Raw genomic sequence first — 18,207 nt, forward strand, 5'->3', positions numbered from 1 at the left:
TGCTTGCGTCGCACAATACGCCCCTCATTAAATCTTACAATGCTCGGTTATGCTTTCCTTTGTTGAGTCAAAAATAAATGCACGTTAATTCATTGTCAAAACCCATTGTGCCTCCATGCTTAAGCAAGCCTTGCTTCCGTTGGCGACCCCGCAAACCAGTGATAGGCATTCCGCCTTCTTGTGGCGAGGACGGTCTGTCCGTAGGATAACCCTGAAAGCGGCTGTCGTTCGATCGACGCTGACGGGGCAGCGCTGGGGTTTGAGAGCCGTCGATGCCACGGCTCGATCGCCCCTGGCGAATCATCCTCAGGACATCTGCAGCCGCGCCGCTCGCTCACCGGTCCCGCTGAGTGACGCGCTGGCCACGGCGATCGTGGCAGAGACGGCGCACGGCGATGGGCAGATGTGATGTCAGTCGATGTGACCCCGGGGGGCGGGCTGGAGGAGGTCGCAATGTGAACGAATAAAGCACTCAACAATACACGGGAGGTTGTCGCAGCCAATATTATGATTTATGGTTGTTTTTTGTTGGGTTAGGCCCACGCAAAAGATCTGGCCAAATGTTGTTGTCGTAAGACCCTCCGCCACCCGACAAAGCCAACGAGATGAACACACGCAGCGTGTGTACGACAACGCGCGCCTGTTATCATTGCTTCGGTGAGATGATGAACAATTCTCACCGACCAAATGTAGCCATTGGATAAGAATTCAATTGCTCGTGCCTAATCGCTGCCGGCTAGCCGATACAATCATCATTGTCGCGTTGATAAACGCTTGTTTGCCTGTGTCGGGTGCGGGGTGGGCATTACGCGAGCTAAGCCAACGATCAGCTACAAATGAACAACAGCGCGCGTTCAGAGCGATCGATGCTCGCCGCAGACCCCCCCCCCCCCCGGGGCTCGCTAACTCCGCGCTCCCTCTCTTTCCCGCGCTCGTTGTGTTTTTGCGCCGCAGCAGACGTTCGCCGACGGGAGCCACTACGCGGAGCACGTCCCCGAGCGGGGCCTGGCCGCGCACGAAGCCATGAGCAGTTCGGCCTTCATCGGCTCCAGCATGATCGGTACGCCCCCTCCGGCGCACGGCACGCACGGCACGCACGGCACGCACGGCACGCCGGCTCGCGACGCACGGCGCCCTCCCACGCTGGGAGCTGGCGCGCGCTCGCCGATTGTTCGGGCCACCGGGGATGTCCCAGTAGGCCTAGAGTAGGCCCCAACGCCACGGGCGGGCGGGCCGCCCAGACCCCGGGCTACCCTTCAACGTCTCGAGCCAAGCGGCACGCTTTCTCTCTCTCACCTGGGCCGACCCCGGGAATCGGCCGTGACGTCCGCATGGAGGGTGTGAATGTGTCGGAGTCCGCGCGTTTTTCCAGTGGCGCTCGGTACATTCCTAGGAACAACGCACCTCCGATTAACACGGTTGGCAACGTACGGTGAGAAAGAAATTCAACATACATACACAGTAATGCATTTGTCCAAAGTCGAAACAATACAGTTCCTCTATGTAGGACAAGGCCCTGTTTTTGTAATTATGTTTTATAATTACAAAAGTATCAAGACTTTTCTTCAGGAAGGGGGCGATGTTGCTGCGTGTAATCCCAACTGAGTGATATGCAGGTAGTTTTTCAGCATCGGGATGTTTGGCCAATACCAGTAAGATGTTTTATCTCTTGGAAAAAACCAAAGGATGGGGAGGAGGAGGAAACCCGTGCCAAACAGGGGCAGAACATACAAACTCCACACAGACAGGGCACCCAAGAGACCAGACGGCTGTGTTGAACTACACGCGCAGGTCCTCGCGAAACAAATAAAGACGCAGAACTCACACGGGCGACAGTCGATGCAGCCCCACTGCGGTGGGTGTGCGGTGGTGGAGTTGGCCCTCATCGCCACCCTCTCGATGTCCCGCAACGCACTCCACGCTTGAGAGCAACGCAGACGCAGTCGGGTGGCGCGGCCAGCGCACCGCTTGCACGCGGACGCTGCGGCCCGAAGCCAGCACCCATCCTGACCACATCCTGCCAGGTACTAATTTTAGGCCGAGTTGACCTGGGGCATTGTCGGCGTCCGGGTTAGTATACCAAATGCGACACTGCGAGTTTTGCACGGTCGGCAATTGTCCCCGGGTCGCGGATAGCAGAGCTCGGAGCGTGCAACCCACGATATGAATGTGGACGAGGAGGCTCACAATGCGCTTTTAAAATGCGATACCTTAAATAAACACAGCTGCTGCTGCTGCGGCGTTCGCAACAGGAGCAATGCCGGGAATGCTCTCAGGAACGCTGGGAATGTGCATCCGCATGAGCGTCACACCCTCCCAACCGCCCCTCCTGCTGTCACTCCCCCCCCTCCTCCGCCCATCTCCCCCCCCCTCACCCCAACCTCCCCGTGGAGCGGTGAGCCGCACAGATGTGCAAGGCAAATAGTGCTCGTGTGAACACTTGTTTAGCAAGTCTGTAGGGGGGTCAAAGGGCAGCGGGGAGCCAGAGGTCAGGTACCCGCAGGAAGTGTGAGTTGGCAGGTGTGTTTACGCGTGTGTCTGTGTGTACGTACGTGTGTGTGTGTACGTGCGCGTATTTATGTGCGTGCGTGTACGTGCGCGTATTTATGTGCGTGCGTGTACGTGCTCACTTTTACGTGCGCGTGCGGTGACGTGCGTGTTTTTCTGCGTCTTGTGTGGTTTGCTGGCCGCACTGTTAACATTCACAAACAACAAGGCTTTTACCACGTTTGTTAAACGTGAAAATACAGCTAAGGAAGAGTTAGGGATTGTCAAACCCTGGCCTACCACCTCAATATGAAACCGCGTGGAGCCCCAATTAAACACAAGAGCAAAATAAAAAAATAGCACCACGGAACCGTTCGCACAAGGTATGTAAACGCGGACGAGAGACCGTGCGCGTCGTCGGAGGATGTGGCGAGCGGTTGTTCGAACGTCGCCCCTGTGCACATTCTGCGGCTGGCGTAGTGACTCCCAAGGAGGTACCCAGCGCCTCCGCTCGCTCGCTCGTGCTCCCCCCCCCTCCCTCCGTCCGTTTCTCAAATCAAAGTCTCCCCCCCCACTTCCCCCCAGAGAAGTGACGATCCCTCACATGTCTTTGGGGCAGACATGAAAGGCTTCCCATTGTTGATATTAAATCTGTGCCTTATGTCTGCCTTTAAGGATGCTCTCGAGAAACGACAAATCCACGCTTAGCTTTGAACCGAAACGATCGTGTCCGCTCACGCGCGTGCCAGTTTGCGTTGAGGGTAATGCGTCTTAACAACACTGTCTCTCCTCTCTCCCGTGCCGTATGTGTGCGATTAAGCTTTCGCTTTTAACACAAGGAGGTGCCGCTTTCCATTTCGTGGCGAATAAAACAAATTGAAATTGGGCCCGGCATTTGGCATTCCAGTGCAAACTTTCACGGGTTAAGCTGGGCTCTCTCGGGTTCGCGAGTTGATGGTCGCAGCCCAGTCACCCAACGAATGCACAGAAAAAATTGCAATCGCGTTACATTTGGTCTTGTTGAATTCAGCATAATCCCGGCTCTGGGAATGAAAAACATGGGTTTGCCATGCAAAGAATGGTGCCTACCGGGCATAGGTGGTCAACCGCGTCAGGAGCTAGCGGAGTGTATTGCCCCGATGTCTCCTTCGTATTTGTCGATATATGTCGTGGGGTAGCGAGGGCCGTCGTGGTGTTCGTGAGGAATTCCGTGAAAATGTCTCTCAAGTTCACTCACATTTGCATTCACGCGCGCGCGCTCGTGCAGGGACACGCCGCCACCGACGCCGCCTCCGCGCAAATAATCCCTCGTGCGCGCTCGCAAGGCAAAGATCCCCCGTATAGCCTTAACAGACCGATGGGGCAAGTGCTGTCAGCGAGCAGCGCTTATGATGGCCGGCACATAACACACGGGGGGTGGGGTGGTCAGCGCCACGGCCGGGCCGCCTTTGTCTCCCAAGTGGCGATGTTCACACCTCGCGCCGGGTACTCGTTTGAGGCTGAGTCGATCTAGGGGACGCCGAGGACCGGTTCAGATAGTCGTCGCAGGTGTTGGCCGTGTGCGGTAATCGAACTTGTGACGCCGGGCTCGTAGTGTAGCGCGCTAAGCGCTCGCGGTCTCACACACGCACACACGCACATAATCGTGCGCACGCGTGAACGCACCAGCACGGCGCACGTGTATAATCCTTCACACACACAAAGCATCTTAAACACACAAACAAACGTTCACGCATGCGTGCACACGTAAACAGTCCAGTGAAGACAAAGATCCCCGGTTTAGGCCCGGAGAGGCAGTTGGGAAATCTGCCATCATCATCCGTTTGTGTGACTATTTATAGAACTGACAGCTCACAACCACACTTACTGTGGCTTTCCGGGCACTTAAAGACACTAAACCATGTCGGCACCAAACGGTTACTGCCTTGTGCATTATTGATCCAGGTGAGACCCACTTTCAGAAACATTGTCTCCCTCGGATCGACCCCGCGGTGCCGAGATGTTAACTACCTCGCCCGGTATGCAGGAGGACGTGGGTTCGATCCCGACACTGACACCTGCTGAATATTTGGAGTTTGCGTGTACATCTCCCCCGTGGTCGCGTGGATTTTTCTCCGGGTCCTCCGGTTTAGAATCGACATTACGCTATAAATGTCCACGTGATAAGCCACTTGATTTGTGATAGCCAAGTCGCTTCTGAAAGAGAGCTACATATTATAGCTCAGTTGGCCTTACCTGGTAAAATAAAAATAGCAGGAGCAGTCGTGTAAAGAGTTGACACCGAGGGAACAGTGGCAAACCAAGTAAGTGCGGCGATTTTTTTCTGGCAAAACTATCTTTGGGGAAAGTTTCTTTGTTTTGTGAGGTGAGTGGCGATCCCGGCACGCGCGGCATGCCGCTGCCGGCGGATAACGCTGCAGCGGATTGATTCCCCGCTCAGTAAGGAGCGTTGATGCGCAGCTCCTCCCCACGTTTTTACAGCCCTGAGCCGGCGTTGGAAATTCCACGTTCCTGTGGTGGGGGTGAGTCTATCCATGGGACAACCAGTGTTGCTACTCAATTTTACTATTACCATTTTTTTTTTATTAACTCCGGGTCGATTCTAGTCTCGGGATTATTTCTCCACGCAGTTATGTTTTACCCCAAGTTCTGATTGGTTGCCTCCGGGTTCTGATATTGGCAACACGTCACAAGGCTGAAAAGTTATCCGCACATTACTCAGTTGGGATTACCAGAAGCAAACGTTGTCTCCGAGCGCAAAAAAAAACCTGGGGCAGGACCCTCCTGAAAAGAGGAATCTTGGACTTGGCGAGGCTATCCTCTGTAAACAAGCGAAGTAGTCGTAGCAGTAATACAAATTAAATATCATTGTGCACTTGGGACACTCCGCCGACAGAGGAGCTACTTACATTTCTTGCGTGGCCTGTGCGTGGCCTGTGCGTGGCCTGTGAAAACGCAAACCAATACGCAGCACGGTTCGCGATGTTGGCATCGGCTGTGCCCTGCCTGCGCACGGTGTCGCCGCGTCGCCTGGGCTCGGTAACTCACGAGGCGCCCGACCCTCTGAGGATCCTTCACCGAAGCACACGAAGGGCACTTTCGGGAGAGTGGACTTGCCACAATTGTGTGCCGCGTCGCCCCGACGGCCCGGCTTTCCTGACGCCACCGAAAATACGGTGGAGGCGGCGCAAAAGGAGCAGAAGCACACCGTGGGGGGGGGGGGGGTGGCTTCTCTCTCCCGCAGCAACCGTGGAGCTCGCTACACCGTGCTGGAACTCCACGTGGGAGACACACATGCACGCACGTACGCATGCACGCACCTTCCGCAGAACGGGACGATCGTCGAAGAATCGCCGAACCGCAGCCAGCGGCGAAGTAAAAAACCGTCAAACGCATCGCCGACGAATTTGACGTCCAGCCAGCGACGTCACTGCGATCCGTACAGCGCCTATACCGCTTCCTCGGATTGGTTAAAATAACTCTGCGTTCCACGATGAACGCGTTTCAAAGCTGTCGCTTTTTTTTCCCGCTGTACGGAAGAAGGAGAATAACGAGCGGGGAGTAGAAAGTACGAAACGCCGAGCAGAGGCTGAACAACAACAGCAACCCCCGCCACCCCCCTTGGCCTCCATCGTCACGAATGCCCCCTTGAAGATTTAATAGCATTCGTCTCCAATTCCCCACCAACGGAACATCATCGGGCACCACGCGGTGTCGCAACGCAGAACGCAAACACCCTGGGTTTTTTTTCTGCTCGCGGTCTGTGATGCTGCCCAGACGCCCGTCGCCAGCCGCATGCTTGGCGCAGAACGTGCCAGCGGAAAAAGCCGTCGGCGAGGACACAAAAAAAACCACACGGGAGAAAGAGAGAGAAAGAGAAAAAATGTTTACTCTTGACTGAGACCCTCGGCTTGTGCAGGGAAATGTAACAAAAATATTGATAACAAAAAAAGTGTTCGGCCAAATTCGGCAGAAAATATCTCCCACGTCAGCTGACACCATGATCCCGGAATGCATTTGGTGTTTTTTTGTATGTATGTGCCATTTCCTTGAGTTATTAATCTTCCGTCCTGACGGGAAGGTGGATGGGAGGCAGGAAAGGGTCCTGTGTTGGGGGAGAGGGGTGGCTCACGGTGGCGGTGGGGATGATGGGTTGTTGGTCATTACTGTGGCAAATTCTTATTTTTAGCTTTGGGGAGCGTTTTATGACCAAAAAGGCAAGCCCCAGTGTCAAGAGACCTCAGACAAAGAGACGGACACTTCTGCGAGTATAAGCAAGTTTTTTTGAGATTGTGTGAATTTTAATGAGGCTTCCCCTAGTGTTTACTTGGCCTTAAGACATACGTTGAATGCGTTGTTCGTCAGCAGTCCTCTCGTCAACCGTCACGCGAACTCCGGTCCTCCTCGTAGCAGCGGCGGCTTTTGGCTGCTCGCCATCGAACAAAGATGGTGGTCACCGCGTCGCGCGGCGCTTTCAGATGCGCTTCTGCGGCCGTCTGGAACGCTCTTCCTTCCGATATTAGGATTTCACTGGAGCTACGCACTTTAAAATCATCTAGATTCAAAAGTTATTTCTTTAGAACGGCTTTTTGTGTTTAGTTTGCTGTCCTTCCCTTGCACCTCCGAATAGCACGGTTGGCTACGGACGGTGCGATAAAAGTTCAACATTCATACACATACAAAGACCCCCGTATAGCCTTCACGGACTGTTGGGGCAAGTGCTGTTAGCATGCACCTATGAAGGTCGGCACAGCACACGAGAGGGTGGGTGGCCAGCACCACACCCAGCCCCCTTTGTCTCCCTAGTGGCGATGTTTTACACACTGCGCCAGGTACTCATTTGAGGCTCAGTCGACCTCGGAGAGGCCCAGAACTGGGTGTGGGCCGGGAATCGAACTCGGGTCGCTGGGTTCGTAGTGGAGCGCGCTAACCGTTACACTGCTGCTCCCCACATACATACATTGCTCTCTGGAAACGGACAGCCGGGGTGACGTGTTCACCACACACATACCCTTCACCCGGAGTGTCCTGCATGCTGCGGGCTTAATAGGTGCTCGCTGACAGCACTTCCCCCGGGAGTCTGACCGAGCTGACGAGGGACATGTTTGTGGTCGTGCGAGCGATGTCGGTGGGTTGGTAATCACAGACGGCACGCAACGCTGCGTTCCAAAGAGCAAAGTGGGCTGATGCAAGGACCATCCATTTGCGCGGTTGGCTATGTACGGTGCAAAATAAGTTGAGCATACATTCAAAGAGACACACAGATACTTGCGTCAATGTGTGATTTTAATTGAAATGTAACGCCACCTGTTTTGATGCTTTTGTTATCGTGTTGCACCTGTGCTCAAATGTGTGCCCTTGTGCCACTGAAGCATCGTGGGTAAGCGTCCGTACCGAACCAAACGGGACGCAATCAGCTGCGGTAAAATTCGTTTAGGAAAGCAGAATAGATCCCTGTGCAAGCGCTGGACAACACTAACTCGTGGGCACCACTGTTTGCGAGCGTGCGTTCCTCTGTTTACTTCATCGCTCGGTGCAACCTTGGCAAGTTAGCAAGGCCTCCTTGACAAGTCTTCTGGGTCTCACCCTGCCCGCGATTCCAGCGCTCCCCACGATCTTGAACCACGGGTTCTCCCGATGCTACAGCGGGCGTCCCCTGATGTGGGCTTATCTACCACGGGGGATCTCTGTTTTGGTCATGGCGTGCTCCCCGAGCCACAGCTCGCATTGCCGCGGTTGATTCGGTCTGCCCACGGGTCAATGTGCCACAGTTCTCTCCGCCACGGCATCTGCTCTGCCACGGCTTCTTGTTGCCGGGGCTCCCTTTGGCCGTGGGACTGCCTGTCAGCGCGTCTCACCGGGGACATCTCCCCCCCCCACACCAGGAACTGAGCCCTCGCCTGCCTCCCCCCAACTCCCTTCCTCCCGTCTTGCCCGTCAGCGTTTCTAAACCCCCCCACGTGACCTCTGACCTTTTGCCGAAAAGCAGACACTTAAATTGATTGATCTCCTTTTTCTGCTGCCACACAATGGGCACCCTGACAAACAGCAACAAAATAAATCTGCAAGCCTTTTTCCGAACGCTTTTCTTCTCCCAGTACCACAATAAAAGAGGAAAATGATAATCATGATCGTTGTCGTCATGTGCCGCAATCTTTTCTGCCAGGTTCTTTTCTTACGTTGAAGAGAAAGGGTTACCAGGGTTTTTGGGATGTGCTGTGTACACAGAATTAATTAGACCGTGGAGAAAGCGACACTAAACACACACTTAAAATTTGGGCCATCAAATTTATTACGTAAATGGCTCATTAATTGTTACGGCGTTCGTAAATTCATATTGCGTCGGCATCACCGGGGGCTGCCTTGCCAATGCGATTCTGTGTGATATTGATTTTTTTTTTTAACCTAGTTCAAAGGGGGAGAGTTAAACAAAAAAAATCCGAAAAGAACGGCATGAAAATAAAGAAAACGGCCCGCAAATAACGCAAAGGTGACTTAGAGAAGCGGCCATTAAATCACTTGAGCGTGTGCAAAGCCGATTTCCTGACAGCAAAGCAATCGAAACGCCTCGACGGCGTCCCCCGGTAACATTGCCGTGCCACGGACGCCGCAAAGCTTTGGTCACCAATTAGCGCGGCCATCGGCCATCGATCTGTTGCTGCCCTCTGCAGATGCGGCACACAAGGTCGATCTTTAAAGCCTTCCTCCCCCGTTGTCGCGGTTGTCTTCCTGGACTGGCCCCTGCACCCATCGTTGCTCCAGATAGGAGTTCTTGAGTCAGCGTGGCCGTAGCTCTACTTGTGGTTGGTGGCTGGGATAAACTAAAACGATAAACAATTTTTTTTATTTGACCAAGTAAGGCCCTACGGACCTACAGAGATATTTTTGTTTCAGAAGTGACCTGGCCGTCACATATGATAGCTCAACGAAGTGGCTTATTGTGTGGACACTTATAGCAGCCAAACACTGTGAACGCACGTGGGTTCTACATGCGGAGGTAAACACCGGAGGAACCGGAGAGGCGTGCAGATGCCCTCCCCGATACCTACTTGCTGTACTGCCCCCTCAAGGCACGCCGTTGTGTGCGATTATCATAAAAAAATATCACTTGGGCCCATCAAAGGTTTGGGCAGCAACGAACCAAACCTGGACATTCACAGCGTTGCAGGACAAAAATTGTCCTTTAACACGTGTACAAAGGCACGCTTAAACAAGCAAACTAGATCTGCTTCTCAGAGTAATGTTTGAAAGTCAGTGACTGCGTGACAAAGGGTATTACTCTCCTTCCCCCCCCTCCCCCTTAATTCAAATTTGAAAATGAATGGGATTTTTTTCTCTTTCGATTTTTAACGGTTACCCGCACATTCGCGCCGCAATTATGGGCGCGGTGAAAGGCGGTGTCACCGGTGCGCGGGCGTCAGCGGCACCCGGACGGGCCTCATTACGGCCGCTTTTAGGATGATGAATGGCCCCGCGCGGGCAGCCACAGCAGCAGCAGCAGCGCTGCTCGTTAGCAACGAGACAAAGGCGGTCGGTCCGTGGCTGAGTCCGTTGAACGCCGAGGGGTTTGAAGTAAACGCTGCCCCCTCCCTCGCAGACTTCCCGCGCTCACCCTTGCGTCGCAACCCACACGTCCCGTCCCCCGCCCCCCCCCCCCGCCAATCCTCGTGCGCCACTTCACATGGCGCTCACAATGGCCCCCGTCTGACCGAACTCCGCCGCCACTCCTCGTGGGCCCGCTTGCTTGCCCCAGGCCCTCCTCGGGTTTATTTTTTTCCGCCCGATCTTCGGTGTGCAACGGTCGTTTTTTTTTTGTCTGCCCCGGTGAAAGGGGACGAGCGAGCGTTGGGTATGAAAAGAGGGGGTGCGGGGTTGGATCAAGGGGACGCGAGTCGTCATCGTTATCATCGTGTAGGCCTCACCATAGAGCCTCAATTTGCGGGGGTGCGGGGGGACGGTTTTCTCCTCTTAATATAAATTATCTAAAATTCCCACGTTAAATATTTTTAAAACGCCGTGAGCTGCTGTTGGGGTGAGGCTCTGCTTTTTTTTTATGGCACGTGCAGGAAGATGAACACGAACTGAACACAGTGTCACACACCTCTGTCTTCATAATCTTTGTAAATTCTCGCGTTGGTGATGCTACGGGAACGAAATTGAACTGCAGCTCTCGCATGCTGTGATAATAATGAGAAGGTATGGTCTGCCCTGCTATAAAGAAAAACGGGGCCATCTTACCTTCTCTCTCTGTAATTTTTTTGCAACAAAATCAGTATCCTTGCTTATCCTGGATAAAGCCGATGGGCTGTGAAGCTCTCTATCACAGATGTCCAGCATAGATCTCTTGCAGAGCTGATGTGGCTGTCTGCACCTTGAGTGAAGGGCTCTGGAGCTCGGGCTTGTGGATCACGCAGGGATGGGAGTCTTGAGTCGCCCATCCCGTTGCGCTCCTCTTGCGTGCCTAGGTTTTCTCTCCGGGACTCACGTTTCCCTCGACGTACAGAAATACCGCGCTCACAACGCGGTTGGCTTAACATCCTAAGCGCACCGCTCAATTAAACCGTCTTGAAGAATCACCGAGGTTTACTTGAGGCAACGCATTTCATTTGTTCTTGCTGTCCTCGTGGATCGAACCCGGTAGGAATCATTCAACTCCCTTCATTGCCTTAGAAGGGCCCCCCCCCCCTGTGTTGTACGGAAGGGATGCATCGGCGCGGACAAAACGTCATGCCTGTGCACGCGAAGTCGACTGCGGCATGAACGGCCGCGTCCGCGGCGGTGGCGTCTCTGAGCGAGCGACGTCGCCAAAAACTTTGTTCCGGCCGCGTCCCGGCGAGTGGCATGCACGCCCGCACCGCTCTCGTAACGAGAGGGGAAACCTTCGCCGTTGCCGTGAGGCCCTCGAGGCTCCGACGAGCGGCGGGCACGTGCGCGGTTTGAACGAACTCCCCGCGGCAAGCCGATTTGCCACCGTTCGGTTCCGCCACGCCGCCGCCGCGCGTGCCGTTAACCCGGCGTGGCCACGTCGTGCTGTGGCTGTTTCTGAAATGAAGAATGCAAAAGAATATAAACAAGTACAGTAATCGAAAAAAAAAACGTAATCGTCAACACCAAACGCCACTTTGCCGTCTTGTCATTTGGCATCAGCGAAAAGTGGCGCTCTGCTCGCGCGGGGGGCTCCCACAGGGGCCCGCTGCTGTCCCCCCCCCCTGCCTGTCAGCCGGCGAGCCGCTTTTGTCTCGTTTCCAGGAAATCGAGTGTGACTGGGCCCCCCTCAGGAGGGCCACGGTGGGCATGGGCGGGGGTGGGGGGACGTTTGGTTTTTAAAAATATATATATCTGCTCGGCAGCACGCTAAGTTTTTTTCGCCGGGGCGCTCCGGGTCTCAGATGGCGAGTGCCACAGAAATCCCCCCCCCCTCTGAGGTGGGAGCCGGATTGCCAGTGGCGGTCCGTCTTTCTCGCGATGCCACGTTCGCCGACTCGCGCACCGGAGGAGTTTTTTGCGAGTTGTGGTCTGCCTGCGGCGTGCTTTTCTGCTGCGATGAATTTCCACGCGATGAGCTCCACTTGGGGTTGAGCTGTCGTTTGTGGCCAGGTCGCTTCTGATAGCTCGGTGGGCCTTACCTGGTAACTTTTTGACCCCGCGCCCCTACTGGACATCGGTGAAAAATTAGCTTAATAGCTAATAAAAATAAAATAATTCTCACGACGTTTCGGCCACAACGCAAGCAGCCGTCCTCAGGTGAAGAATAGGTCTGTCGGAAAGACAGCGTCTGAATGACGCTGAATGACGCTGTCTTTCCGACAGACTTGTTCTTCACCTGAGGACGGCTGCTTGCGTTGTGGTCGAAACGTCGTGAGAATGATTTTATTTTTAATTATTTTATTATTTCTCTTCTACGTGACTTTACCGAAAGAACCAAGAAGATGAATCTCTGCAGTCACGAAAGCTTTAAATCAAAGTTTAATAGCTCATCGGGTTCCTCCGGTACAAATAAATATTCTGATTCTGTATGTTATTTGTATGTCGGTGTGCGTAAATGTGTAGTGTTTTTGTGTTGGGTATAATGTCAGCTGTGGTAGGTGTCTGTGTGTATGTGCATCTATGTAAGGCGGTCAGCGGTCGTGTAGCGGTTAGCGCTACGCTGCGCTACGAACCCGGCGGCCCGAGTTCGATTCCCGCTCACGGCCAACACCGGTGACGAATATTTTAACGGGTCCTGGGTCTCCCCTAGGTCGACTCAGCCTCAAATGAGTACCTGCTGCGGTGTGTAAACATCGCTACTCAGGAGACAAAGGCGGCTGGGTGTGGTGCTGGCCACCCACGCCCTCGTGTGCCGTGCCGGCCTTCATTGGTTATACAGGGGGTCTTTGTCTTTGTATTTTGCATGTTGTGTGTATTTGTGTGAATAGCCATGTATATTGTGTGTAGCGTTGTTTGTTGATGTTATCGTACTGCTTGTGTTTGTTGTGTGAGTGTGCGCGGGTGCTGCACACTGCCGAATTGTAAAGCATCGTAAAGTACCGTGTGAATGTGTTTGTACAATGTGTAATGTGTGTGTGCACGCGTATAAACACAGCACTTGTCCAACACTGCCTTGTGGAGCGGTGGCTGGCGCAATGGTTGTAGCATACTGCACCATGAACCCGGTGTCCGAAGTTCGATTCCCGTTCACAGCCAATAATAGTAGCAAATATCGGAACTGGTCCTGGGCCTCCACTAGGTTGACTCGGCATGGTGCTGGCCACCCACCCCCTCGTAGGTGCTCACGAACAGCACTTGCCCCAAAAGTCTGTTAAGGTTATATGGGGGATCTTTGTCTTTTGTGTAAACACAGCGCTTGTTAAACACTGCCTTTCTGCACCATTTATTTCTTTTACGGAGGCCTCAGTATGTTTTGGAGGAGCACTCTCGGTTGCAGCCCAAAGCACAGTCGCCCCTACAGGGCGATACGCCTCAGCTGTCCTGATGATCACCAATAACGCCGATATGCATTCGCATCGTTGCTGTGCCCCAGCTAAACTGTTGAATAATAACAGACGCCGCTTTACGATCATCTACGCGTGGCTAATCGAGTCTGATGTGTGCACCGGACGTGCAAATTTCACCGATCGGTGTCTTGTGCTGTGGACTGTTCCCCATGATTTGGCTTTGTTGCCCAAATGGGCCCGGAGGCACGGCGCCACCGACGCTGCTCGTTGCCGAAGTTCGCGGTTCGAAATCCAGCCGGAGGTTCCCCACCCCCGGTTATTAGCACGTATGTCTGATTCGCAAGTGGACGTTTAAACATCCCGTGCTGAAAAGAAAAAAATAAATACATTGAACAAAAACCTCGGTCGAAGAAGAGTCGGCCGTTGCGTGCCGGCGGCATGGTCAAAATTTGCCGGAGTTTAAGATAAGAATTGAAGCACGCGTCGCTTAATTGTGAATAAAGCCGCAGTTTGGCCGGATCCTGCTTCGGGACCTGGTGAGGGTAAACCCGCTGAAGTAGCGTTGGTGTGGGTGATGTCACTTGAGGCGGCACGAGCGCCACGAGCGAGCGTGCGTGCGTGCGTGTGAGCGTGCGAGCGTGCGTGCGTCCGCGTCGCTGGCTGCGTTGGCTTGCCGTGTGGGGTTTATAGCGTCAGGGCCCCATCAGGCGAGTCCAATGCACTTAATTGAATGATTGATGGCTTCCCATGCAATTTACATTCAATCTGTCAACCTGCCCGCAACGGGCGTCTGGAAAACCGAGGGTGACTCATTTTGCCGGCTCTCCGTGGCTATTTAATGCGGCGCTCAGACGCCCGTTGCAGGTGGGCATAAGGGTGCGCTTTGTGTGTGCCCGCGCACGTGTGGAGCGCACGAGCGGTGTGCTGTGCGCCCTACCGTACGCACAGCGCCGTTTGCCGCTTCGCAAATCCTTACCGTGAACTTGGAAATGCGACTGACCGAAGTGTAACGGGGTCTATTCTGTTCTTGCCTACGGCATCATATACGTTGAGGAGCCGAGTGCCGATGTCGAGGTCTGCTAGCCACGAGAGGGCTTGCTGCTCCTCCTCCGTTGAAGGAACGCCAGGCTACAACGGTTTACTATCCGTGTCCATTGTGTGGGTTGGGTGGCCACGTCGCACTGTGGCTTGTCTTTAATGCATCTCTTTAATTCTCCATGGGTCTCTGTGTATCTCTCTGGGGTGCCGCGGTGGCGAGATGTTAACTACCTCGCCTGGTATGCAGGTGGTCGTGGGTTCGATTCCGAGTCTGACGCCTGCTGCTGTATATTTGGAGTTTGCATGTTCTCCAAATCTGCCGCGCGTGAGTTGCAAAATGTCCGGAGCTTCTAAGTTAAACTGGCCGCCGTTCCAGCAATAAAAAGTGGCGGAGTGACGGACAGAGTGGTCAAACTCCCGCAAGGCCGGTGGCCATTTCTACATTGGCAGATCTAAGCCACCAGTGGAAATTCCACGTTGCTATGGAGGTGGCCGGTTTCCTCATAGGGACAACCACTGTTAGCGTCTCCCAACAGAGTGGTGCTCAAGTGGATTGGATTCGTGCTGCACTGGTTCGGCTCAGTCTCTGCCCCTTCTGGAGATCACTTCTCTCCCGACGTAGCCCCCTTTGATACGGTCTCCCGTGCACCCGTTAATCTCGTGCTATCTTTTCTCCTCTTGCATCTTTGTCTCCTTCGCTGCCCCTCGCCTCCCGTTATCTCCCCGTCTGTTAGCCGTGACGTTGTTTTGTGTCGCGCGCGACACAAAACAACGCGCGTGTCTCCTCGCCCTCAGATCCCACCTCGGCAGTCAGAGATTACCGCCTCTCCCCTGCCCCCCCCCGCCGTTGTAGGACAAACCCCTATCCACACGTTTCACGGCAAGCCTTATGTGGCCACGCTTGCCTCGGCTCGACGGGAAACGTGCCGGTAAACTCCACAGCTGGGATCTCTGCGATGCTGTCCCCCTGCTCCGGCGGTGGCGGCGTTGATTTCGGCCCGCTCGCGAAACGGGCGCGGTCGCCGTCATCGCCCGTCCTCCCGCCGCTCGCCCCGTCGCCCTGTCTGCCGTGTTGTACATCGTCGTCGCATATTAATGCCGTTTCCAGCGCAGATTTATCTCCAGCCGTTTGCGTCCCCTTTCATGTATTTTTCTTCCCAAGGAGAGCGTTTTAGCATATTCATTGATATGCAAATGCGCTCCTCTCTGGCTAATTTAGTGGATGGTAATGCATTTTTATCAGTCGTTTCTATTTTTGGGCGCTGCCAAGCATTCGCATTCTCGAATAAGAATTCTGTAAAAAAAAAAGTGACGAATGGTGGGAGGGGGGACAATGGGCTTGCCTGATCCCCAGCCTTTATAGGGGGGGGGCAGCAATCGCTCACGTCTCCGTCCGCACAGATGCCTGCTCTGCCTTACCGCTCTCTCGCGTGAGTGGAGAACACGCGCTCCGCCGTTCGCCCGTCCTTCCGGCCCCTCTGTCATCGTTAGCAGAATTTGGGTTAAATCATCATCATCATCATTGTCGACGAGGCCAGCACCTCTCAACTGCTGTCTTCATGACCACGCCCCCCCCTCAAACCCCCCACCCATCCCCCCTACCCCCCACCCACGATTCTCCACCTTTTCAAGGGAAGCAGCAGGGTGGCACAGCAAGAAGCTCCCGGGTTCATTTCCCGACTTTGCCGTGTGGAGTTTGTGTTCTCCACCGGTTCTGCATGGGTGTCCTACTGGTCCCCCCCCTCTCCTCTCCCGCCCCCCCATAACTAAACAAAACTTACAATGTCAGCCTCGGTTCAAATTTTTGGCACAAATCGGAAAAATTAACCACAAATTACTCACGGAGCATTCATAACCACCACCCATCCAGCGTCGCCGAGCCAGCTGTTGGGTCGCCGCGTGACACGCAGGGACAGCTGCCAGTAGGGGGACCTGCGCCGCTTGCAGACGTTTCGCTGAGTGACTGAGCGCAACTGTACAGCGTGCACGTTCGTTCGTCCGCTCGCTTTCTATTGACATGCAAAATAAGGGCACCGCTCTCCGCACGCTGCGCCTTGATGCTCGGTAAATCGCCGGAAGCTGGGAAGCTCTCTGCACTCTACCGTGGGCTTGTCGCATCGCAGAACGGCAGAGCCGTGAGAGATCCTCTTCTGCTGAGCAATGGGGTAGTGAAGCAAGTAGGTTTGTCACCCATCAGTTGTTCGTCTTCACGCACGGAAGCACACAACCGGGAGTTGGCCGAACGTCTCAAGACAAGATGCCGCTGACGCTGTTCAAAAGGAGACGCTCAGTACCGAAGTACAAGTTTAGATAATGAATGCAGCGTGCCCGCCTGATTCCACGATTCAAATAGCTCTCTCTGTATTTGGTAGCTCGGACTAATTCATACCGCGGTTGCAAGGTCTGGCCATAGTTAACAAACAAGGTGCAGAGGAGGTGATGTCATTAATAGTGATTATCGCGCACGCTGATCTTTATCACCGGACAGTGCAGATGCCCCACTCTAGATGCACGGAGCCCATCTGGGCAGAGCCTCGGCATGCATTAGTCGTGCATTTGATGTAAGCAAGCACTTTGTAATTAAGGCTAACTCTCGGAGGACCAGGCTAAATTTGCCCCGGGGCTGTGTGGCGTTTTGTCAGCTCGTGAATCTAAAGGTCTCCTGCAGTTGTGGCATTGCGGCTATAGTCCGGCCGTAGCTACCGCCCCGCTGCTACATCTCTGCAACCTCCGGCATCAGCAGCAGCAGCAGGCAGCAAATTTAGGCTGCAGGCAAAGCGTGCGCTGCCCGTTTTGCACTGGCCCGACTCGTTCCGCATCGTCCAACCGTTCCACGGGCCCCACGGGCGTGGAGGATGGGCAGCGCGTGTGCGCCTCGCCGGCGCGTGCCGTGCGTCTGGCCCAGAGTGACGGCGGCAGTGCGTCTCGCATTCCTCGCAGCCAGCCGGTAATTTGGAGTCTAGACGGACGGCCCCGGCAGCGCACGCACGCACGCGGTTTGCTCATCTCGACAGCGGGGCCTGTCGCCCGTCTCCGCCCGCGGCGGCGGCGCCCGCCAATTAACTGGAGCCGCGCGACGACCCCCTTTTGCACGTCGGGCCAGAGGGGCGAGTGCAGCGGCAGAAGAGACAGGAGGCGAAAGGTGCGGCCCATGTCATTGATATCTCTCGCACCGGCTGCGCGATATCTCTCGCACCGGCTGCGCGAGATATCAACGTCGGGGGCCCGCCGTACCTCTGCCCCCTCTCGAGGGCATTCGTGCCGACTCTTCCGCGCTCAGTCCGCAGACGTCTTGCAAGAGACAGGAACGCCTGCGCTTGAACCCCCCCCCCCACCACCACCCGCGGACCTGCCGACCGACTCTCACTGCAGTGAACCCATGCCATCGTTTCGACCGTCGCGCCGGGACATGGGAATGGAGCCGGCGGACCCTCTGGATCGCGAGTGTCCAGCGCCGCTGTCCACTAAACCCACGGCAGCTCCCCCACAGCGGAGTGTTCGCCGAAGCCGCGCTCGTGTCGTTTGGGCCGCCCTCCTTCCTTCTCCAGCAGATGTCGAGGCTGCCCTGGTTACCGTCATTCGCGAAATGCGGTATACATCTTTGTGCTCTGCGAAGTGTCTGGGAGATTTGAATATAATTTTCAGGAGAGTCCTGCTGGTGATGTGAGGCTATTCGGGTGTTGTTGCGCAGAGAGCCTGGGGAAAAGCCACACACGTACGAGTGGGAAGCACTCGGTGATCGCACGAG

General features: G+C 54.8%; 1 protein-coding gene across 5 annotated transcripts in view; it reads left to right on the top strand.

Moving 5' to 3' along the window:
* Positions 1–18,207, top strand: part of LOC144734793 (transcription factor 12-like) — a 245,601-nt gene that overhangs the window by 117,559 nt on the left and 109,835 nt on the right. For 4 of the 5 annotated variants that reach the window (XM_078617175.1, XM_078617171.1, XM_078617174.1 and 1 more), the window contains exon 5: positions 955–1,060. In XM_078617175.1, the coding sequence (XP_078473301.1) occupies positions 955–1,060 (106 nt within the window). The remainder of the gene's footprint in view (positions 1–954; positions 1,061–18,207) is intronic. The other variant, XM_078617173.1, reaches the window with a different exon arrangement.

The sequence above is a fragment of the Lampetra planeri genome, chromosome 53 (assembly GCF_965212315.1).
Source record: "Lampetra planeri chromosome 53, kcLamPlan1.2.h2, whole genome shotgun sequence".
Lineage (NCBI taxonomy): Eukaryota > Metazoa > Chordata > Hyperoartia > Petromyzontiformes > Petromyzontidae > Lampetra > Lampetra planeri.